The 24,098-nt window shown below is 42.4% G+C and overlaps 2 protein-coding genes across 4 annotated transcripts in view; one reads left to right on the top strand and one right to left on the bottom strand.

The window, feature by feature from the left end:
• The window catches only part of TIGAR (TP53 induced glycolysis regulatory phosphatase), a 109,669-nt gene that overhangs the window by 42,764 nt on the left and 42,807 nt on the right, over positions 1-24,098 (top strand). For 2 of the 3 annotated variants that reach the window (XM_044418017.1, XM_044418018.1), the window contains one exon: positions 8,824-9,382. The exons of the other annotated variant lie outside the window; for it this stretch is intronic. In XM_044418017.1, the coding sequence (XP_044273952.1) occupies positions 8,824-9,246 (423 nt within the window). In that variant the 3' untranslated portion in view covers positions 9,247-9,382. Of the gene's footprint in view, positions 1-8,823; positions 9,383-24,098 lie in introns of those variants that run through there. 3 annotated transcript variants of the gene reach the window in all.
• Positions 11,423-23,290, bottom strand: FGF23 (fibroblast growth factor 23). Its single transcript, XM_044418020.1, has 3 exons — positions 22,912-23,290; positions 14,653-14,756; positions 11,423-12,940 (listed from the first exon to the last, which is right to left on the bottom strand). The coding sequence occupies exons 1-3, from the start codon at positions 23,132-23,134 to the stop codon at positions 12,539-12,541; spliced, it is 729 nt and encodes a 242-aa protein (XP_044273955.1). The 5' UTR covers positions 23,135-23,290; the 3' UTR covers positions 11,423-12,538.

The raw sequence follows: 24,098 nt of genomic DNA, 5'->3' as shown, positions 1-24,098 counted from the left end.
TATTTGAAGAACGACAGTTACAGGTAAGCAACGTATCTTTCTCTGGCATATGAAATAGCTGGCCTTCAAGTCATGGCTCCCCCAAGAGCTCACTCCACTTGAGTACTAGCCATGTCCATGGCCCTCTTTGTGGGTATCTCCCTGCAAGGAGTCTACAAAACCCTAACCCTTGACATTTGCCAAGCACTACAGGCTAGAGATCACAAAGAAGAAAGGTAGGCTGCTTACCTGTAACTTTTGTTCTGTGAGTGGTTATCTGTGCATTCATAAAACCCACCCTATAGCCTTACTTGGTGTCGTTCTTTTGACAATCAGTCCCTTGCTTACTAGGGGTGCAGGAGGTCAGACCAGATCAGTGTTCACTCCTTCCTCAGTCCTGAGGCCTATAGTGGTCCCAATGGGTGGGAACCTTTCCCATACTCTCCTGGTACAGAAAGGGGAGGAACTTCTGCCCAATTGAATCCAAAGCAACCTGTCTTTTCCTCTCTCTCTCTCTCTCTCTCTCTCTCTCTCTCTCTCTCTCTCTCTCGCGCGCGCGCACACACACACACACACACACACACACACACTTCCTACAAACTCCCTCTCATTACCAGTTAATTTGGAATCACCAAGCCATTGGTTGTTCTTAGTGGGTTTCAGTTGCATTTAGTCCTGGATACTTCATTTTATTCTTATTAATTTTATAACCTGAAATTTCTCTATTTCTCCAGTTAACCAAAACTACCCAAATTTGGCTATTCATGGACGTCATTAATCTCTCATCCCCATGTAACAAAATATCTTCTTTCTACTCTGTCATAAGCTTTTGCTGCCTCAAGAAAAATAAAGGGGCTGATATGCTTGTTTTACAGTATTTCAGCAAAGAAAGAGCCCTGTTTGTACAATCTATCAATAAATATTTTGGGCTGAAAATTATTTGGTCAGCATGGATCACTTTTGCTATATAAATTAGTTTATTCTAGAATTCACTGTGGCCATAAAAATTATAATTGTGACTTATAACAAAATGGGCCTATGGAATGTGAGACGTATGAATCATGGCAAATGGAAAAACATGAAGAAATTGAATAGTTAAACATTTCAGTACCTAGTGGGAGCAAACTAAAGTGGATTGGAATGGGACATTATTAGAGAAACTCAAAGTGTTTTACTTCAGAAATGACAAACTTAGAAGAAATGGAGTGGCTCTGATAGTGGGGCAAGATGTGGCACAGCCAGTAAGGGACTATAATGTACTTATACCAATCAGAATTTGTGGAAAACGTATCAACATAACAATTATTTAAGACTACACTTCAGCAGCAGAACCTAAAGATGATGACATTGAATACTTTTATGCAGGTGTAAGAGGAAATTGATAACACACCAAAACAAGGCATTTCCAAAGGGATTGGAAAGCAAGAGTTAGAAGCAAAGCAGAATGTTCTTTTATATTTCTATGAGGAACATCATTATTTTATTATTCACTGGCTATATCAGTCTCCATTTGAGATGCCCAGAAGTTCTGCAAGCCTGGACCAAGCCAACTTTGAACTCAGATTTGTACTCTCAAACTGCTTTCTTGGATAGTGTGCATCTTGTTAGCCATATAATCAGAAGGGTTTCAGGATAATTTGAATTATGGGAATAACTTTATTTTTTCTGCTGCTTTTACATTAATACAGATTTTCAATCTGGCTTACAATTTCAATGCTTTTTCCAGTGTTTGGCAGGTTCTAATTTGTATGCTGTATCTCAGAACTGAAAGCAGTCTCATAGAAACATAGAAGGAGTGAGTCAGAAGGGCCGTCCTGGACCATTTGTCTGATCCCTGGCTCCAGCCAGCTGCACTCATGACATGCCTACCATGTGTATGTCCAGCCTGTCCTTGAAAACTTCAACAATGGGACTTCAGCCACCTCCCATAGAAGCCCATTCCGTACCCTAAGGATCCTAACTGTCAGGAAGTGCTTCCTGACATCCAAATTGAACCTTGGTTCCCTGAGCTTTGCTTCATTGGGATGCATCCTGCCCTTCTTTGCAGGGGAAAACACATTTCTACCCACCTCTGTGTGGCACCCTCTCATGGTGGGTGCCAACAGATCCCCTTGGAGTCTCCTCCAGGCTGAAAAGGCCCAGTTCCCTCAGTCTCACCTCATACAGCTTTCCCTGCAATCCAGCCTTGTGGCCCTACACTGCACCAATTCCAACCTGGCTATATCCTTCCTGTAATGTGGAGTTCAGAACTGAACACAATACTCCAATTATGGGCACACCAGAGTTGTATAGAGAGTAATACTTCTCTCAATCTAGAAGCCACACTTCTGGCTATTCAACCAAGGGTGGCATTCGCCCTTTTGACCTCCGTGTCACTCTACTGACTCTTGATTAGCCTGCAGTCGACCAGTTCCCCAAGAACCCTTTGATGAGTGCTGTTCTCCAGCCACTTGTCCCCTAACCTGTACTCATGACACCTATTCCTATGCCCCAAGTGCAAGACCTTGCACTTATCCTCATTAAGTGCCATCCTGTTATTCCCCGCCCACTTCCATGGTCTGTCCAGATCCTTCTGGATCTGGACTATCTGCTTCTCAGTTTTGGCCATTGCCCCCACTTTAGTATCATCTGCGAATTTGATCAGCAGACTGGTCACCCCCTCTTCCAGGTCATTGATGAAAAGCTTGAACAGGATCAGAGGCCTGGTGGACCCTGCCATCTTGATGATTCCCCACTAATAGACACCCTCTGCTTTCGGTCTGTCAGTCATGGCCCAATCCATCAGACAGTGCATTGGTCTATCCCAAAACTCCTCAGTTTCTCAACCGGTATATCATGTGGCACTTTGTCAAAGGCCTTGCAGAAGAAGTCTCCTTTTAATGTAGCTAAACCTGGTTAAATAATATAGCCTTTCCCACCTAGTTGTGTGCCAGAAGTAACCTACTCAAGGATATTCTTCATCTACTTAAAAGAATAAACTGATCAAGGCATGCTCTTCATCGTGATCTCTGTGCATCACACACATGGGTGCTGTGCCTACACAGTACCTACATTTGGGAAGGTTCTCTCAGCTTATTAATGTTTTTGGTGGGAACGTTACACCCCCTCCCCCTTGCATAGGTGGAGTTCCTACTCTTATCGCCAGTCTGCTTTCAACCGCCATTCACTGTACCTTGAGTTCTCTCAGACTACTTTCAATTTCCCTCACAAATGCCTCCTTATTCCCTTTAATTGCCCATTCCCCCCTCCCAACCACTTCTATTCCCCTAACAAAAAATATTTTAGTCTCCCTCCCCCCACTATCATTTACTTCTTTCTTCTGAATCGTTGGTACAGATGATTCAGTACCCTCAGGAGCAAGTCCAATGTCCCCCATACCTACACTGTATGGACCACCTTCCACTGAACTGTCTCTAGGTTTGATGCACAGATCTATCAGTGCATTCCAAACAGAGATTCCTTGGTGTGGAGGGAGGCTGTATTGGATGCCCCTCCATTTCAAAGATATGGGCCCAGATTTGCATGGGATTACTTCCCACCCTATGGACCTCTATATCCATTGCCTGCTCCACATCAAAGGCCACAATAGCCTGTGGATTTGCCATTGACATCCCAGGATGAGATTGTTTCTGTTGCCTGTCTTGTGGAAGAAAGATCACTGACACGTTCTTCTTCCTTGAGCATTTCATATTTACATGTCAGATATGGATTCTGAGGCTGCTGAACGAGCATCCACTTCACCTGACCTCATAGTGTCAATGCAAGGTCCAGGATCGCCTAGAGAAGGCATGGGCTGTTTTTTTGAGCAAGTGACCCGCATGGCATCGTCACTGAGAATTGACATCCAATAGCACACTGACCCAGAACAACATAACACTTATGATGTTATTAGGATGGAAGACGCAGTCCCAGTGGCCTTTCCATTTATTCCCACACTAGGGCAAGCAATGACAGAACCGTGGGAATTACCAGACATCCTCATCCAGCATCTTGGCACCTCGGATCCATGTATAAGGTCAAATAACGGGGTTTTCCCTTTCTCTTAAGAAATCCATGCCTAAATTCAGTGGTCATTGAATCTACTCAGAGCCGTCAGCAGGAGCATACTGCATCAGCTGATCAAGGAGGGCACAAAACTGACATGATGTCTCGCTGAATATACTCAGCAATGGGACTTGGACTATTAATTTCAAGTTATGAGGCTACCATGGCTCGCTACCAATACTTCCTCTGGGAGAAGGTGGAATCCCTCACTGCATTTCTACTGGACCAGGGGTTGGCAACCTTTAACATTCAAAGATCCATTTGGGCCCATTTCCCACAGAAAAGAAAACACCGGGAGCCGCAAAACCCTTTTGACATCAAAAAATGAAGATAACACTGCATATATCATTTTTTACCTTTATGCTATGTATAAAAAACTATAGTGTGTTGCATTTATGAAATCAATGAACTGCTACAGAGAAAACACATTTTTATTTCTGCATGCAACAAAAACATTTTGAACTCCGAAAAAAAAAGACTCTGGGTTGAAGGTTACTTTCAAATAAAATACTCATCTATTTGAGTCCTCATATTTATGAAATAAAAAGCCGAACTTAAATTATCCACCTGCAGCAAACCAAAAATGCCGTCTGTGTGCCCTCATCCTGTTATCATGTGTACTGGAGGGTGCAACCTTAATTTAAAAAGGACTAATTGATACTTTCATACAGTAAGTAGAGTTTCTGCAATACAACAAATATAAATAATAGTCTGGTGAAATATTGAACAAACATCCCTCTCCCAATGTAATAATGTTGCTGGAATTTTTATAAGGATCTTCTTAAAACAAGGAAGTAGATCTATAGCTTCATTATGATTTAGCTGCAGCTCTTGTTCAGTCACTAAAAACTGTTATTTTTAATCTTACATTATAAACTAGTAGGACTCCTTTCTTATATTTTGAATAGGAGTACAGCTTCCTGCAGAGTCAAAGTCAGTGCTAAAGGGCTGCATGCATTAAACAGCAAACCCCTTAAGTTCATCAGCAGTAAAAGGAAATGAATCTACCTATGTACCATTAAGCATTCGGTTTTCTTTTCTTTTCTTTTCTTTTCTTTTCTTTTCTTTTCTTCAATTTATCCATGGTTGGCCTACCAGGGGAAAAAGTTCAGTAAATTGTGAAAAGCTCAGTAAATCAGCACGTATCGCAGACTGGCGGCTGTGCCGGCATGTGTTGCAGATCGGCGGCTGTGCCAGCATGGGTCGCAGATCAGTGGCTGTGACGCGTATTTTGAGCGACGGAGCTGCAGCAGAGGGATTCAAGAGCCACATGCAGCTCCGGAGCTATGCGTTGCCGACCCCTGTACTAGACCAACAAAGGAATTTGGCAAGGGTCTTCATTGTAGAAGCCATTCAATTGTCCAAGCAACAACTGGCAACGGTGAGACATGTCGACTGGGCTTCCAGGCCAATTGTTGGTGCAGTGGCTCTTGGGCATCATGCTTGGCTACGTGCAAGCAATCTAACACAACAGAGCTACCTCAATGGGCATCAGTTGTTTGGCCAGAGACCAATTTGATCCTGCTGTACCAACACACCTCAGTACCAGCCTAGCAATAAAAGACTCAATACTGACAAGCACCAACGTTGACAGGCAGTGCAAATCAGTCCTCAAACAACTTCACCTTTCCCATTTGGGGATCAACTAAAACATCATCTCTCCATATGGGAAACCATCACATCTGATTGGTGGGTTCTGTCCATGATAGAACATGGATATAAGATCGAGTTTGAAACTCAGCCTTATCTCGGAATGGTTCGTTGAACATCACTCTCTTTGGTTCTACAAGTAATCGAAATTCTGATGCACAAAGGAGCAATCAGAAGATAGACTGCTCAGAGACACAGCACGGTTTCAGGATACTTCACTGTACGGAAGGATGGAGGTCTGCATCCCATCTTGTCCTGCATGGAGTGAACCATTTCATCAAGACCAAGAAATTTAGGATGACCACACTACAAAACATCCTACTATTATTGCCTCCATGCTTGCTTCTACAGATTCTATACTGGTAGCTTGTTGATTCCAGCTTAACTCAGGGGATGCCATTCCGACCACTGGACCCGACTGTCATGCTCTATACTGATGCATCTCAAAACGGATGCATTTTATGCTTAATAAAAGCTCATTATGCTTCCCACCAAAGCCAAGCAACTTGGCATGGGCATGAAAGAATGAGACACATCAATAACCTGGAACTGTTACTTTTCAAAGCACTTTGTTCTTTCAAAACCATCCTGATGGGCAAGACCATGCAAATAGCAACAGACATTATGTCAACTGTCTTTTATCTGAACAAGCAAGGAGTAATGAAATCAGTTCCTTTAGCCCATCTTGCACTTCGTCTATGAGACTGGTGCATCAATCAAGGGATATGCATTCAGGCAGTTCATCTGGCTGATACCAAGAACACGGAAGCAGATTCCTTGAGCTGTTACACATCTAGAACTCACAAATGGGAGCTCAACCGGATAATCTGCCAACAACTGTTCACCCAACAGGGAACTCCCACAATAGATCTTTTCACTACTCAACAAAACAAGATTTGCAACTTGTACTGCTCCATAGCAGGCATAGGAGAGGACTCTCTGGGAGATACTCTTACGATCCCATGGAACGCTTTCTTCTATGCATTCCCTCCAATCCTATTAATAACAAAGACTTTGACAAAGATCAGACACGACAAATCAACCTGCATACTGATCACTCCATGCTGGCCTTGTCAAGCGTGGTTTCCAACCCTTCTACAACTATTGGAAGGGAGATACCTGCACCTTCCGAAGATCTCAGACCTCCTCTCTCAACAGTATGGCAGGATCCTAAACCCAGATCTCTTGATGCGGAAACTAACTGCCTGGTTGATACGCTAAACCCGGTACTGAACAGCCTCCATCCAGACATACAATATGTTCTACAGTCAGCCCTCCAGCTGAATACTTGACGGTTGTACACTTCCAAATGGAGACATTTCACATATTTCGCAACCACTAACAACTTTACAGCTCCATCAGTGACCACTGAAAATATTCTCCAGTTCCTTCTTTCCCTACATCAAGTAGGACTTGAACCGTCATCTATCAAAGTATACCTTGCAACAATATCACACCACAGAGGCCATATAGAAGGAGCATATTCTCACCTCACATAGAAGGAGCATATTTTCACAGCAGTTAACATGCCACTTCTTATGAGGACTCCAAAATTTACACCCTCTGATCCAATCAATCTTTCCAACATGGAGTCTTTCTATAGTCCTCCAGGTGCTAACTAAACTGCCACTTGAAGCTCTGGTTTCCATGGACTTGAGATTACTGTCTTGGAAAACTTAATTCTTGGTGGCTATAACTTCAGCAAGAAGAGTGAGTGAGTTATGTTCCCTATGAGTGGATCCTCCATACCTAAATTTCTATAAAGAAAAGATAGTTCTTTGAATGGACCCAACTTTTCTTCCAAAGGTGGCTACAACATTCCACCCAAATCAAGACATTGTTCTACCAGTATACTTTCCAGCACTGTTGACACTGATTGAGAGATCACTCCACACACTGGATGTCCACAGGGCATTTACTTTCTATTGATCTCAGATTGAGTCATTCTAAAAGACTATTCATCAGATACTTGGAACATGACAAAGCAATGCCTATAGGGCCACAATGCTTGTCCAAGTGGATGGTCGAAACCATAAAACTTTCTTACCAGCTTGCCAACTTAGAACTGCTGATCACCCCAAAGGGTCACTCGACCAGAGCTGTTGCTGCTTTGTCAGCTCTCTGTGCTGGCATACCTCTGCAGGACTTGTGCAAAGCTGCTAAATGGTCCACTCCACGTACCTTCATCCATCAGTACCACTTTGACGTTAAAGTTAGGAAAGACTGCTCCTTTGGTTGTGCTGTCCTCTCAGTTATCCTGCAACAATGACACCATTCCACTTCCTTGGGGAGGGGGGAGGTAATCACCCATTTGTGTGATGCACAGAGACCATGATGCAAAAAGGCAGGTTGCTTAGCTGCAACTGTTATTCTCCGAGTGGTCATTTGTGCACAACCAACCTGCTGGCCCCATGTCAGTGTCAGTGGATGGATTTAAACAGGCTACCTTATTTTTTCCTAATGTGTCCATACCAGTTGGGGAGTGAATGGTTGGTCTCCAGCTGGACCGGCAATATGGCGGGGACTCTGCCTATTTATATGAGGGGGAGGGGTGTGGCGTTCCCACCAAAAACATTAATAAGCTGAGAGAATTTTCCTGAATACAGGTGCTGCGCAGGCGCAGCACCCATATGTGTGAATGCACAGATGACCACTGGAAGAATGACAGTTACAGGTAAGCAACCTGTCTTTTTTTCCTCCAATGCAATAATTCTAGTAAAACCAGTTCTTGCATTCATCTGTAAGTTATCAAACAAGACATCTAGTAATATACATGCATATGTGACAGTTATTTCAGTTTATATGTGATATATAACATCTGATAAAGGTATTATTGATTATTTGATTATTGTTACTGTCATTGCCATATATGTTATCATTTCTCATGGACCTTAGAATTTCAGTAAGTAAAGAGATAACAGTGGTGGGATGGAAATGGGAAGAGACAAAGATTACAAGGAATGAATGTGGATAAATGTGGTTGGATACAGTAAGGGTTAGCTGGGGAAGAAGCTTAATCGTAAGAGTCATGATGGGGTTGAGTGTTTTATGGAATTTGAGGATGCAGAAGGGAATTTGAGAAGGAATGTGGAAAGTCCAGGAGTTAGTTTTTTCTCCTGCCAATAACTTTGCAACTACTTTGTTCTTTAGATAAAGGCACGTGGCAAGGATTTTTTTGAATATCTTTGTTATCTTGTTGCTCATGAAGCATGTCTGGAAAAGCAAACTTGTCCAGTGGCAGAAGAAAGCTGTTTTACCTCATTAACAAACTACAGGGATGGACTGGAAGACCACGCTGATTCTGATGGAACTGCTGAAATGCTGGATGCAAGCATACTCGTTGTGAGCCATGGGGCATTTATGAGAAGTTGGATTGACTATCTCGTTTCAGACCTGGGATGCACTTTACCAAGCACTTTGACAAAGACTGAACTGTTTTCTGTGAGTCCAAATACTGGAATTAGTCGATTCATTATAAAGCTGGACATGAGAGAGGGCATTAAACCTAGAATTCACTGCATTTATCTTAATAGGGTTGATCATTTACATGACAAAACAGCTGACCGTATCTAGATCATTATCTTTGTTTTGGTATGTATGAGAAAGTGTAAAAAAACTTGAAACTGGGCCTTCATTTCCTGTCACAGGTCAGCCTCTTATTTCAACAGCATGGAAACTTCAAATAACTGAATAAAGTTGGTTTACAGTAGTTTGTCTGTTATGCTTCAAAGGTTCCACAGATACTCTTACCATTATGGCACTCCTGAAGACACACAGTATTGTAGTTAGAGTTTAAAAGAGTAAATCAATAAACTGATTAAGTCATTTGACACTTTGAAAAAAATTACAGTCTACCTCAAGTTTGTGGGGAGGTTCTGTCAAATTATTTATTGGTAAGCAGTTCCCTTCTCGGATGAAAGTGATATTGTGAACTCTTTATATTATATTAGCCTGTGTCTAAAAGAAATCCTACATCACTGAGAAGGACTGAGGAATGAACAACCAACATTAATTGGGTGCACACAACACATTAAAACTTTTGGGAGTTTTAATCTTACACTTGTTAGAACAGACAATAGGGCACAGCAGGGGTTCTTCCTTCTGCTCCCCTCCTCCCACTAGGACACTAAGGGCAGCCCAAGGCCATATGAAACCCCCCTGCTGCCAAACTGGAGGATTCTGTCACAAAGTGTGCTTCCACATATCCCACCTTTAAAAATAGATTTTGAAAAAGAAAGTGAGCTACCAAGTTGGAATTTGGTATGGATAGTTGTCTGCATGAACACAATGCATTTGCCAAATTACCACTGATATCTATTTTAACTTTTAAAAAGGTTTAAACCCTAAAAGAATAATGATTGGGGTTGGAAAGGACCCTTTGCAGCCGAATCATGAGGGTTGTTCTGGAGTGCTTCTATGGCCCTGGGCTGCCCTCTCTTCCCAAATGTGGATAATACAGAGCTCAAGGGCTTTCCTAGTGACCTCCCAAGAGTAATTGGGGATAGACCCTCTCACTTTTTCCTTCTTCCAGGCCAGAGTATCCTGTTTTGGGAATGGCCAGAGTAATATAGCCTGAGAATCTGAAATGTCTGATCTTGCCTAATCTTGGAGCTAATCAGGGTCAACCCTGGTTAGAATCTGAATGGGAATCCTGAGTCCTGTCCTGAGCGGGAAGTTGGACATGAAGGCCTTCTAGACCCCTTCCAACTGTATGATTGTTTGAATTACTGCTTTAGATTTCCTTGGAAAGAAATGTTTTTAAAACACAATACATTGTTTTTTTCCCTGAGAAAAATGAGACACATTTTTTTCCTGAGAAAAATGAAATTTATTAATGCTTTCAGGGTTTTTTGCAAGATAGGAAGGATATACATGATCATAAATACTCATAAATACTTTGGAAATTGGTAAATAACTCAAATAAATAAATAAATACAGCAACATAATAATGCACTGACCACGTTTCCTATTAGAAGGTGGTGCTCAGGGCCTCTTTTTTAATTTATTATATGACACCCACATTTTAGTTTATATATTTCATAAGTAGTTCCTCCAACAGAAGAACTGTACAGTGGAGTACTCCCCATTCAAGATTTCAGACACTCTGTCTATTCCTCACCCATCCCCTGCTGTAAGTCAGTATTCCATGGCCACTCAGTATGCTCAGTCTTGGATGTGTGGTGGTTTTTTTTCTCCTAAACTTACTTTTGTAAACTTCAGGGTTTGCCAATATATGGTTAGGCACTACAGGTTTTTCTGAGTCTGCCAATGTGTTGCTCTTGTGCATGGGTGAGGTTAGATTTGCTACATTAAGAAAAGGAACTTGGAGAGTTGGGCTTGCTGTTAGTATATATGATGATACTATGGAGAAAGTCATTCTACATTTTCTGTTTGTATCAGGGTTCTATAGGCTTATTACTGTGTGGAATAACCATCCCTAACAGAAATATATTAAAATCTGATTACAAAATCTGATACTTCGTACAAGGCAAGAAACCAATTAATGAGTATAAACACATTCAATGTTTCCTTAGAAGTAGATCCCACTGAGTTCACTTAATCTCAAGTAAGTTTTCATGGAAATGAACCTTAGCCTGCAAGTACACACACACATACACACACACATACACACACTCTTATCTGAAAACAAACACCATATCTTAAATCCAACCCTCCAAAGTTGGTTCATGTATTGTCACTCTTATCCAAAGAATAGTGCAAATATGGTATACATTTTCTGGGTAATTACATAACTGATCAATTACTATGTCATTATTAATGGCCTAGTCTCTTGAACAGTTTAGTGCAAGAAAACAAAGAAACTCTGGCACTACAGGTTATGGGTATATGGTGGTAAATCTCCAACATCTTGTAGACTTATTTTCCCACTTGCAGTTTCAAGTGACCTAAAGAAGAGATTTATGCAAGGCCTAATTAGGAGAAAGAGTTGAAACATTCCAATGGAAAATTGTATGCTGCATCTCTTGTGTGGGTGTATCATTTTGATGACAGGTAAAGTATTTTGTGTTGATTTTTCCATATAAAGGGAAGAAGGGACAAGAGATATGCTAACATAACTTAAAAATTTGTGTAAGTGTTCAGACATGCAAGTTTTTACTTTCATTATGAAATGAAACGTGAGCTTCATCAAGCAGCTTGGCTCATTATGCAGATTAAAGTTGGGAATTTACATGTTGATATATTAGAATAACTTCTAGTTATTGGTATCATATATTGGTGCATTACATTTATTGCTGTGTTTAAGGACACAGCAAATAAAATTCAGAGCTCATAAGGCCACAAGAGAAGCATTGGACCTGAAGTATATTTAGCAATTTTGTTTTGGTCCATTTCCTGGTATTATTAATATACTATCTACCAAGTCACAAACTAAGACCAACGTTTGTTCCAATGTTTCAAATTCCTAATAGATACATAGCAATATGGATCAAGTAGTTTGGATTTATATCTCATTCACAGCATCAGTCATCAACAATGTGGTTCTCCTAAAAGAACTGGGCAGTGTTACATTTTTGGAGGGGGCAGGGGGGCTCCAGTTTATATTTAGTTGTACCTGAAGTTGTTTCAGTTCCATTCAGGCATAGACTTTAGTAGTACAGCTTTACAAGAGATGGCCATAGCATGGAAACTTGAGTAAACTCAAATATATAAAATTCCTTTTACATAATTGTATGTGCCCATAATTCATTCTGTACTGAATGTTCCACAATATATCTTATTCTGAACTGGTAATATGAAAATATGGCTTAATATTCTGTTAATTTTCAGGATAACAATACTTTGAAATAATTGCTCATGTTATATCCTGGTTAGGACAGAAATCAAGTTGATATCACAATGTAGTTCAAGATCTGGTATCAGTCCGAGGACTCAAAAATCTTCTTTTGAGTGTTGCACCATTTGGGTCTTCATCTTCACTATTAGAATAGGCTGGACTGTGATATGTGGATGGTTGAGACTTTGGGTTGTTTTTAGCACCACTTCCAGCTGCTATAATACTATCACAGGGATCAGTGTTGGTATCTCGGGTATGTCTGTGGGGTTTTGGTGTGTTGAACTGAACTAAAGGGATTTCATTTTGTCTGGTCAAAAACTGAGAGTAAAGTGGTAGATTCATACCAGGAAAAAGAGGTTGCTTGGCTTTTCCTAGGCTGACTAGATAATGGTACTTGGGAGACTGGTAAACATCATAACCATTTTCCAGGGTCCAGTGTTTGAAAGTGCAGTCCTCATAACTGAAGTAATGCTGAAGAAAAACAAAGAAGCACAATCAATCATGACAAGTATTAAAATCAGAGATGAAAAGTCTTGTCAATTCTCTATTGCAAATTTTGATGCTGAATGTTCTCTGGGTATTTTCCAGCTATTTGATACTTCTTAAATTTGATTTCTATGTTTTATATTCCACAGTATTTTAGAGCTGATGTGCAATAGTATTGCACATAATAGGTGATGTACCATGAAATTAGGATTTTGACAGTGTTTGAAATATAATCTACAATGCTAATTTTGAGAGGTGGTAACTTGTAAGATGTTTCATGAATGCTAAAAGAATCCAGTGATCTCAACAAATTCAAAACATTCCTCACAGTCCTAATAAATGTTTTTATTTTAGTCTATGTGCACTCTTTCTGCAAGTGATAACTGTTATTCCTCAATTATTTACAAAAAAATGAACTCAAAATTCCTGATACCGCACAAAGAAATCCATCTTCAGAACAAAATGTGTTGGAGGAAAATTAGAAATTTAGGGGAACTGGAAATTGATGAACTTCTGCACACTGTTTTGGTACTCAGTACACATGATCAACCTACCAAGTGGTTATATTCACAATATAGTGAGTTACCATTTGATAGATAGTGCCCTTTATTTTTCAGGGAAGAGGTAGATATAAAACAAGATTCCTACAATTCTCTGGTACAATATGCCTTGATTATTTGCAGCATTTGTCCAGGCACAATCAGACTGGCGGATGTTTATTATGAGTGAATGTATAGAGACAGGAGGAGGGTTTGCATATTCCAGGCAAGATTGCATCTATTAACTGTTATTAATGGCGTCACAACTATGTCAAACCAGTGTTGCACAAGACTGAAGTGGACAAATTACACAATCCTTCATCAGTTATGTGGTTTTCTGAAAAATGTGGAGTTAGAAATTTTTCCTATGCAAATTAAACTAAATTGCATACTTATTTGCACTGGAAAAAATCACTTTGCATCAGAAATTATTCAGTTTACACTGGAAAATATTCTGATGTAGATTTGATGATGTATGTCTGTAACTTTCCCCTGGAAGCATGGCAGAAGAAACTGGAAGTTGTAATCTAACACAACTGGGAAACACAAGGTTGAGGAATGCCACACTAATTAATTTGAGTAGCTCAGTGAATTGAGCATGACTTACTAACAGCTACACATTTGTTGGGATATATTCAGTTTCTATTTTACAATGAGACGCACATATATTTCAAATACACATATGTATTCTGTCACATATGTGCTAGTGATAATCATCTGAAAAGCACTGATTATTTGAAAATGCCAAATTTGCCTAATGCCAATCCACAGTTGGCACCCATTCATTCTCACTAATGAACTGATGAAATGGATACTTTCCTGCAATAAAACAGCACTGGAACCATTTCCACCAAACATCATGACTCTCCATGTTGTCTCTTGCACAACTATGGCATGCAAATTGTGATAAGAGGTGGGGGTTGGGGGCATCATACACCAGTCTTTTTTATCACATAGGAATTCAGGGTGCTGAACAAAGCTATACCAGGCAAAAGCAAAAGGGGCAGGGATGATGGCTTCTTGGGAAGCACAACTGAACTGGAGTACTGCCCTTCCCAGGTGTAGAAGCAAACTTCAACTGCCTTGGCACAAGTCATTAACTGTTTTGCTTCACAGAGAAAAGATGCCATATAATGATATAAGGAGATAAGGACTCACTGATCCAAAGATATTCCCATTCATGTCCATACACAGGTATCGTCCACTTTTTACACCGTTTATCACTACATAACCTGCACCTTCAGATTTGATCATCACAGCACCTAAAAATAAAGTTGTTAAATATTAGAAGATTATGTAATACCTCAAACCAAAGATGGTCAGCTGGTGGCCCATCACTCAGACCCTAACCCAGCTGCAGCCTCCCCCCCCCCCGCAGAACTGCTGCTGCTCACCTGCCCATGCCATGCCTCGAGGGCCTTGGGTGAAGCTGCCGCCGACAAGGATGAGGCCTGCGCCTGGCCCCTCCCCCTGCTGTCCTGCACTCCCCATGCCCCCCCCCATGTGATGCCTGTGAGAGCGGTTGAGAGTGGGAGGGACATCCTTGGCTGTTGGGGCCGTTTAGAGTTGGGTTGGGCCTGGGACTCTGTTGGTTTGCACTGGGGGGGTGGCAGGCCGGGTTGGGTAATTTTTATATATTGTTATAGTTTTATATAGAGCCAGTGGCACTCCTGCACTGGAGCTGGGCTCTGTTTTAATCCTAGCACATTAATCCTAGCATCCTAGCCTGGGTTGTTCCTGTATTGTATTTTATTATAGTTGAGTTTTAATTGTTTATGGGAGTTCCTGAAGACCTGATGGGTGCCCTCATTGGGGTGATTATGGGCAAGGGAAGATACCGCACTGGGGATTTAACACGTCATTACAGAAGGGGGGGGGGCAGATGGCTAGTATCTGGTTTCTCCTCCAACCAGAAAGTTCCAGGTAGTGATATAAGCCAGCCCTCAGGCTTAGTGCTGCTGTTGTTGAATGCCATGTTGGTCCAGAACAAAACATCTCTCATCCATCTTAATCAATGACTTAATTCCAACCTGGAATGCATTATGGAGGCATGAGTGGGAGAAGTGGGGGATGTGCCGCTCACCTATATGTGCCTGCTCAGGTATCTGGTGCTGCACTAACCCCCCTTGAGGGAAGGGGAGGGGATGTGGCCCTAATTTTCTGATATTCAATCTCCCTCACGGGGCTTCCTGTCCCTTCGAGGCTGGGTCTGGAGTGTTTGTACTTGGCATTGGATGATTGAGGCAGATTAGGGATTCTTTTTCCACAGCCCAAACTCCCAACAGTTTCATGTAGATGTTAAAAAGCATGGGGGACAAAATAGAGCTCTGCGGTACTCCATGGCATAACAGCCATGGCACAGAGTTATAGTCCCCCAGCACCACCTTCTGGAATCAACCAGCCAGATAGGAGCAGAACCACTGCCAAGCAGAGCCCCCGAACTCCTAGTCTGGCCAGCCTATCCAGTAGGATACCATGGTCGATGGTATTGAAAGCCGCTGAGAGGTCCAGGAGAACCGAAAGGGACGCACTCCCCCTGTGCCATATCTTCCCTATATAGGTCATCATACAGGGTGACCAAGGCAGATTCAGTACTGTAACTGGGTCTGAAGCCAGATTGAAATGGGTCCAGATAATCCATTTCATCCAAGAGTGCTTGGAGTTGTCCTGCCACCACCTGCTCCAACACCTTGCCCCAAAACGGGATGTTGGCCACTGGTCTCTAATTGGTGGCTACCTCTGGGGTCAGGGATGCCTTCTTCAGGATGGGCCTGATCACTGCCTCCTTTAAAGGGGCAGGGACCTGGCCCTCCTTCAGTGAGGCATTGATGACCTCTTGGACCCAGGGACCAATCCCATGACTTGCTCTTGTAAGTAACCAAGAAGGGCAAGGGTTGAGGTGGTTGGGCATACCATCCCAAGCTTCTTGTCCACTTCCTCAGGCTGCAGGAACTAAACTCATCCAACAGAGATGGACCAGATGGCGCTCTAGACACCTCCAGTTCTGGAAACATATCAATTGTGGAGTCCAGCTTATGGCGAATCTGAGCGATTTTCTCCTTAAAGTGCTGGGCAAAGTCATCACAACAGGCAGTTGAGGTGGCATCTCGTTTTTGTGGAGGCAATGGAAGTGAAGAAGTATTGCCTCTTTGCCGCCCTCACTGCCACAGCATAGGCTCAATAGTGAGCACATAAGTGTGTTCAGTCAGATTTGTCCTGTGATTTTCTCCACCTGAGCTCTAATCGTCTCCCAGTCTGCTTCATCGCCTGCAACTCTGGCATATACCATGGTGACGAGCGGGCTCCGCTAGTCGGGAGAGGACACTTAGGAGCGATCATGTTGATTGCCCTAGTCATTTCCCCATTCCACAAATCTACCAGGACATCAACAGGAGCACAAGCTTTATCCACTGGGAAATCCCCCAGAGCCCTCAGGAATCCATCCAGATCCATAAGACTCTGGCGGCGGACCATTTTAATAAGGTCTGCACCCTTCTGGAGGGAGAGATCAGCTCCAAGCTCAAACCTCACAAGGAGGTGATCTGACCATGACAAAGGAGTTAAGGGCAGATTCCCCACTTCCAGATTACCCTCTTCCTGCCCCGTCGAGAAAACCAGGTTCAGAGTGTGACCCCTTTCATGGGTTGGGCCAATGACATGTTGAGACAGCCCTATAGGATTATTGTAACATTTTCTATGGGGGGCTGCCCTAGAAGATGATCCAGATACTTCAACTGGTTCAGAATAGAGCTGCCAAGATGTTAATGGGGACCGGCAAGTATTCACATATAATGCCGGTCCTTTACTACTTACACTGGCTGCCAGTTGAAGAGCAGGTCCAATTTAAGGTGATGGAGCTGACCTATAAAGCCCTAAATGGCTTGGGTCCTGGATGCCTGAAGGAGCACCTCCTTTACTATATGCCTTCCCACCCCTTGAGATCTGAGGCACAGGTCCTTCTTCAAGAGACCTCCTTGAAAGAGAGTAGGAGGGTGGTTCCTCAGAGGAGGGCCTTCTTTGTGGTGGCACCCCAATTATGGAATACACTCCCAAGAGAGGTTCACCTAATACCAATGCTCTTTTATTTTTTGCTCTTTTAAAACCCCTCTCTGAGAGAGGCTTCTCTGTGTTGGCGCCCCAATTATGGAATATGGTCTCAAGAAAGGCTCACCTAGTACCAATGCTCTTTCATTTTTGGCGCCAGGCAAAGCCCCCTTTATTTTCCCATTATTTTAATGTTTAATCAGTTTTAATGTGGATTTTATAGTATTGAATTACTGCATGCTGTGCCATTTTATTTGCCATTTTATCTGTTGCTTGTTGTAAACTGTCCTTAGATGCCAGTAGATGGATGGTCTATAAAAGCTTTAAATAAATAGATATTATTTGTACATATAGGAGTACTTGGCTTAGGCAGGGAATATGCAATTCTCTGCATATTCCACCCTAGCCCAGGCTCCCTCTTCCCTGCTCCTGCTTTCTTTGCAGCTGAGAAAGCAAGCTAAATGAGGATGTACAAATAATGAATCCCTGTCAAGGGCACAAGCCAGCTCATTGTCCCCCACTAGCACCTGAGAGGCTTCCTCTCCGGCAGGGGTAGGGGAATCAGCTGATGACCACTGCTCATTTCAGCAGCACTACCCAGCTGATTACGCACCATCATGCATGAGAGTGAGCTGGCATCCCCTTTGGAGCAGGAGAAAAGGGTGCCCGATCCCTTTCCTCAACTTCACTACTGTGTTTCAGGGCGCAGGGCACGGGCCCTGTTTGTACAGTAGAGACTGCTTGCCAGCAGCAGTGGGCCAAACCTGGCTTATGATAATGGCTATCAAACAAGGGAACCTCATTCCTCCTCACAGTGTCCATGTGAAGAGCTGACAAGCAGAATTGGAACAGAGCTATTTTTTAATTTATCTGGAGGGCAGGACTAGACCCAAATACTGCAGGGAAGTTTCCAGCTAAACATCGAGGCAATTTCAACAAACCATAGAAGAATTTTTTAAATGGTAAGAGCTGCTCAATGGTAAAACCAGATTTTTTTTAGTGTGATTTTTTTTAGATTTTTTTTTATATGTGGATAGCCATAGTTCCATCTGCATTGCAAGTCTTGCATTGATGTCTTTAAGGCTACTTCCAAATTAATGCAAGGGAAACCTTCCAAGGACAGCCAAACTTAAGACTGGCTGGCTTCACAACTCATGATAAGCAACCCTGCAGGGTTACCACAGTTCGTTGTTTTTTACCTTGGGCCTGAGAAACTATCAGGCTCATTGTGAACACTTTCCCCTCCTTCTCCCTCCTAGCATCTCCTTCCCTCCACTTGGTATCCTGGGGTGTACCATGGGGACAAATGAAGCTCCTTTGAATTAGGCTGATGCTTCTATCAAACAGTTTCTGTTGCACAAACAGGCCTCATGCACCTAAGTGCAGCACTGAAGACGGGGGTGCTGATCAGGCCTTCTGCTCCAGGGAGGAATGCTGGAGCAGGAAAAGGTGCCTGATCCAGGCTCAGGGAACAGGAGACACGACAGCTGCAGGGTAAGAAATTCTCATGTTTCAAAGTATTCAGGGCACTCCTTCTGAACCAATTAGTACCTCTACTACCTGAGGAGAGATTGAAATAATTGGGAAAGTTTAGCCTTGAGAAGCAAAGACTGAGGTGAGATAGGATAGCATAGCACTCTACAAGTACTTGAAGGGTTGTCACAAAGAAAAAGGACAGGATTGCTTCTTGATCAACCCAGAGTGCAGGACACGGAATAATGGGCTCAAGTTACAGGAAGTTATTCCGGCTAGAAATCAGGAAAAATTTCCCGACTGTTAGAGAAGTACTGCAATGGATCCAATCAGCAAGGGAGGTTCCGGGCTCTCCCACACTGGAGGCATTGAAGATGCAGTTGATTTGTCATCTGTAAAGGATGGTTTAACTTTGAGTCCTGTACTGAGCCAGTGATTGCACTTGATGGTCCTCTGGCCCCTTCCAGCTCTATTCTTCTGTGATTCTAAAGCATGGTTTGCCACCACAGACCTGCTTCCACATGCTCAGCTGAAACCTGGCTTCCTGTAATTTGAGCCTGTTATTCCATGTCCTGCACTCTGAGATGAATGAGAAGAGATCCTAGCCTTCCCCTGTGTGACTACCTTTATAGAACTTGGAGAATACTATTATGCCTCCTCTCAGGCTTCTCTTCTTGTAGCTAAACAAAGCAGAGCAAATTGGACAAGTGTTCCCCGCACTTCCTCATCCAAATCATTAATAGAAATGATGGAGAGCACTGAGCCCCAGTTTTAGAAGGCACCATGGATGAGCATGCTTATGAGTCCCATTCTGTAGCCAACTATGGAGCCACCTGATGGTTGTTTCCTCTAGCCCACTTTTAGCTAGTTTGCTAATCAGGATATTGTTAGGCACTTCATCAAAAGCTTTGCTAAAATCAAGGTATATTATGTCTGCACTCATTCTTGACTAATCCCTCTTGGGTTCCAGTAATCACTGCATTCATTTCATTTCAAGGTGTTTGCAGACTGACTGCTTCATAATCTGCTGCAGAATTTTCCCAGGGATTGGTGACAGACTGACTGTCATCAATCATTCCCAGGTTGTTCTTCTTTTCTTTTCTTGAAGATGGGGACAACATTAGTCCTTCTCCAGTCATCTGGCACTTCCTCTGTCCTCCATGACTTCTCCACTATTAAGACAGTGGATAGTAGATTTGGAAGGGGCCATGAAGGCCATCAGGTCCAACCCCCTGCTGTTGCAGGACACCACGTTACACCATCCCACTCAGATGGCTGTCCAGGTTCTTTTTGAATGTCACTAGTGAGGGAGAGCCCACCTCCTCTCTAGGCAGCTGGTTCCCCTGTTGTATTTCTCTGACAGTGAGAAAGCTTTCTGAGATGAAGGTTCTGAGAGTTCTTCTGCCAACTCCATTATTACTCTAGGATAGAGTTCACCAAGCCCTAGGGAACTGAACTCCTTCAACCCAATTGGACGATTGGGGTCATAGAGTTTGGGTGTTTCCTTTGATGACTGCCCTGTATGCAGCAATGCAGGCAAGAATGGACCGGCCAAGGAGGAGAACCTTCCAAAAGGAGAATATTGAAGACTGGATCCTGTATCCACAGTGTTGGATGTATTTCAGGCCTGAGGGACTGAGCCATTTGGAGAGTTTGATTGGCAAAATGACCCATAATCTCAAAGGGGGAGATGACATCTTTTATTCCATTATTGTCCAGTGAGGGCACTGATGGGGCTGCCACCAAGCACAAAGCAAAATCTTTTATTTCTTTGCACTGATCATTCTAATGGTACTTTTTGTCTCTAAGTGATTACTGCTGAAAAGTTGCATTCAGTATTCTGACCTTATTTCTATCACCTTTTGCTTCTTGCCCATCCTTAGCAACTGTGAGAGAGTATCTTCAGTCATTCATGTAGGCTAATTCCTTCCTTTTGCTATAGGAAATGTCTTTTGGTTTTCTTCTCAAAGAATTACCTTTGGCTTCTGTCCTCAGTTCTTTAGTCTCAAGGTCAATTGACTTCAATAACACTACTTTCATTGGAAGCTCAGGTGACAGCAGCGGTGAGGAGCGCTTTCCTTCAGCTTCGGCTGATTCATCAGCTGCGCCCCTACCTGGAGTACGACTGCCTGGCGACAGTGACACACGCGCTGGTGACTTCCCACCTTGACTTCTGTAACGTGCTCTACGTGGGGCTATCCTTGAAGACGGTCCGGATACTTCAATTGGTTCAGAATAGAGCTGCCAGGCTGCTGACGGGGACTGGGCGTTATGTTCACATGACTCCAGTCCTCCGTCAGCTTCACTGGCTTCCCATTGAAGTCCGGGCCCAATTCAAGGTGTTGGTGATGACCTATAAAGCCCTAAATGGCTTGGGTCCTGGTTACCTGAAGGAGCGCTTACATCCATATATGCCCGCCTGCCCCTTGAGATCTGCAGGAGAGGCCCTTCTCCGGGACCCCTCCGTGAAAGAAATTAGGAGGGTAGGTACTCAGAGGAGGGCTTTCTCTGTGGTGGCGCCCAATCTATGGAATGCGCTCCCCAGAGAGGTCCACCTGGCGCCGTCGTTATTTGTTTTTCGGCACCAGGTGAAGACCTTTTTATTCAAACGTCATTTTAATTGTTAATAGTATTTGCTTATTTTATCTGGCCAGGGCGACTCATTTTATATTGTTACTTATTTTATATTGTTATTTTTTGTATTTTAACTTTATGTTGTGAGCCGCCCCGAGGCTTCGGCGAATGGGGCGGCATAGAAATGTTTTAATTAATAAATGAATAAATAAATAAATACTCTGTTCTTCATGTGGAATTTCTTATGTGAATTTCTTCAGGAATCTTCTTTAACTTTTATGTTGGCAGTATGCTTCTGTAAGTGGTCTTTTGGGCTTTTTTAAGTTCATGGTCATTACCACAATCTATTCTTGCTATTGCTTTAGCAGCCGGAATAAGCTTCTCCATCTCCTACTTCCAATTGCCTAGTCCCCAAATCCAGTCTTGCCATGGAATGACCAGATTTGTACTTTGAAAACAGATAAGGTTAGTATTCATCTCTTCTGAGTGCATAAGCATGTAGTCCTTGACTTTCTTCCATACAAATAAATGGTTGCCATTTATGAAAAACAGTTTCTAATTTCCCTGAAATTTTGAGGTGAAATATCTTTTCAATTTTTGAGTTTCCTTACATTGCAGCAAAGTGAGATATACATGAGATACACAATAATGTAGATCATATTACTGTGTTGTGAGTCAGCATATATGTGACATTTAGGATATGTCCCAGTCAAGGATAATGGGACTTTGGTTGGATTATTCCATTAGTATTATCCATTAGGGTTCAAATCCTTCCTTGTTACAGGACAGCAACAAAAGAACAGATCAGCTCTTAGGCTGCTCACTCTTTGTCATCCAACTGCTACATGTATAATAATAAAATGTTTAAGAAATAACAAGCAAGAAATGGAGACAATAGCCTTCTCTGTTTGTTCTTGGCTTTTAGTATTCAGAGGTCTCCTCCTCTGAATAGGGAAGTGTCATTTCACTATCACAGCTGTTGGTAGGCATCCAGAAATAGGTTTAACACTTTTTCCCTCTCTATCCCCATCTGCCAGTTCAGAAGAACTTTTCACGTATCTGTTGAAAAGGACTTTGGTCAACTTTTGTTAAAGACTTTAACTTTTAACAAGCCTTTAACAAGAGCCTACCGTTTTTCTGCACCAGAGTCTAACACAGACTCTGAAATCACCATATCTGGTGGCAACAAATTCCAGTACATATTGTCGATTTTGCCTATTCAGAACCTTAGCACATTTCATGGGGAAATGTTCCTTATACAGTTTCTTCACACAGTTCATAAACTTTGTATTATATTCTCCCCACCCTTATTGCCATGGTACTTACTGTAAATTGTTTGGGAAGGACTTCCATCCACATGTCCATTGGAGTTAATTTGGAGGTGGAAGCTGTTTCTTGCTGTGGATGTGTACAAATGCAGCAGGCTATCTGTATTTCCCCAGCTGGGGTTGAGCAGTGGCGAATCATTAGAAAAAGCAGTAACTGCCTTCCAATCATACATTGCAAGCAGTATGAATTTCAGGAAACTGTACTGAGTAACCTGGAACATGGTGCTCCTTTCGTAGTGGCTGCAACGGGACTTGATCCTTTGTGTGTGTTTGTTGTTTCCTCTGGGTCCCCCTTCCTTTGGAATGTTAATCTTCAAATGGGTTTCCTACAATTTTTGCAGCAGCTTTATAAAGGGTGGCTGAATGACCTGTAGGAGGGAGAGAGAGAGAGAGGCATCTCCCTTTTTTTGCAATACTAGTATTTTTGGAGTGTCCTGAGACCTCAACAATGCTGTAGGGAGAGAGAGATGCACTTAGGTTTCTTAGGGGGGTGTATGTGGTTTCCAAATTAAGGTTTTGGATACTAATAACATGTTCAAATGTTATCTGAAGCAACAACAACTCTGACATCAGAATGCTTCCCACTGAGGGAATCTGGATCAACCTTTTCCTTTCCAACTAAACGACATCCTCATCTCGCCTTCTCTTAATGAGATTTCTGTAAAGCTGGTGCAACAAGCATAAACCCAGAGAATCTAGGTCCATTTGACTCCTTGATATGGTCTAAGGCATTTTTGCTACATAAATGATTGCGCCAGAGCTAAGAAGCAAATGTTCATAAAGGGGCTTAGTGTAAGAAGAATGAAGACTACTTAAAGATATTTGTTACAAATTGTAAAACTCTTAGGGTGCTTCCCAACTTGTTTCCCCTCCTTACTTAATCATTGCTTTTCTGCTGCACGTGGAATGGCAATTGACTTTCCACACTTCTTAAGGAAACTCTTTGTGTTTGCATATATTCTTCTATTCTCTGTCCATATTTAGTGGGCATGTCATAAGCCATATGGTTTGGGAAGGGACAATTCACTTTAGCACGCTATTTTTTTTCAAAAATAAATAAATAAATAAATCTTTTAGACATTTCTACTAGAGTGCTTTTTAAAATATCCGTACTACTTCAACATTACTTCAGTGTTAAAAAGTAGTAGGAGAAAGAAAAATTCAAAATAGAACAAATAATGCAGG

The sequence above is a fragment of the Varanus komodoensis genome, unplaced genomic scaffold (genome assembly GCF_004798865.1).
Source record: "Varanus komodoensis strain SLA01 unplaced genomic scaffold, ASM479886v1 scaffold9, whole genome shotgun sequence".
Classification (NCBI taxonomy): domain Eukaryota; kingdom Metazoa; phylum Chordata; class Lepidosauria; order Squamata; family Varanidae; genus Varanus; species Varanus komodoensis.
The sequence above is the reverse complement of the archived record's forward strand: the minus strand, read 5'-3'. Positions and strand labels throughout refer to the sequence as shown.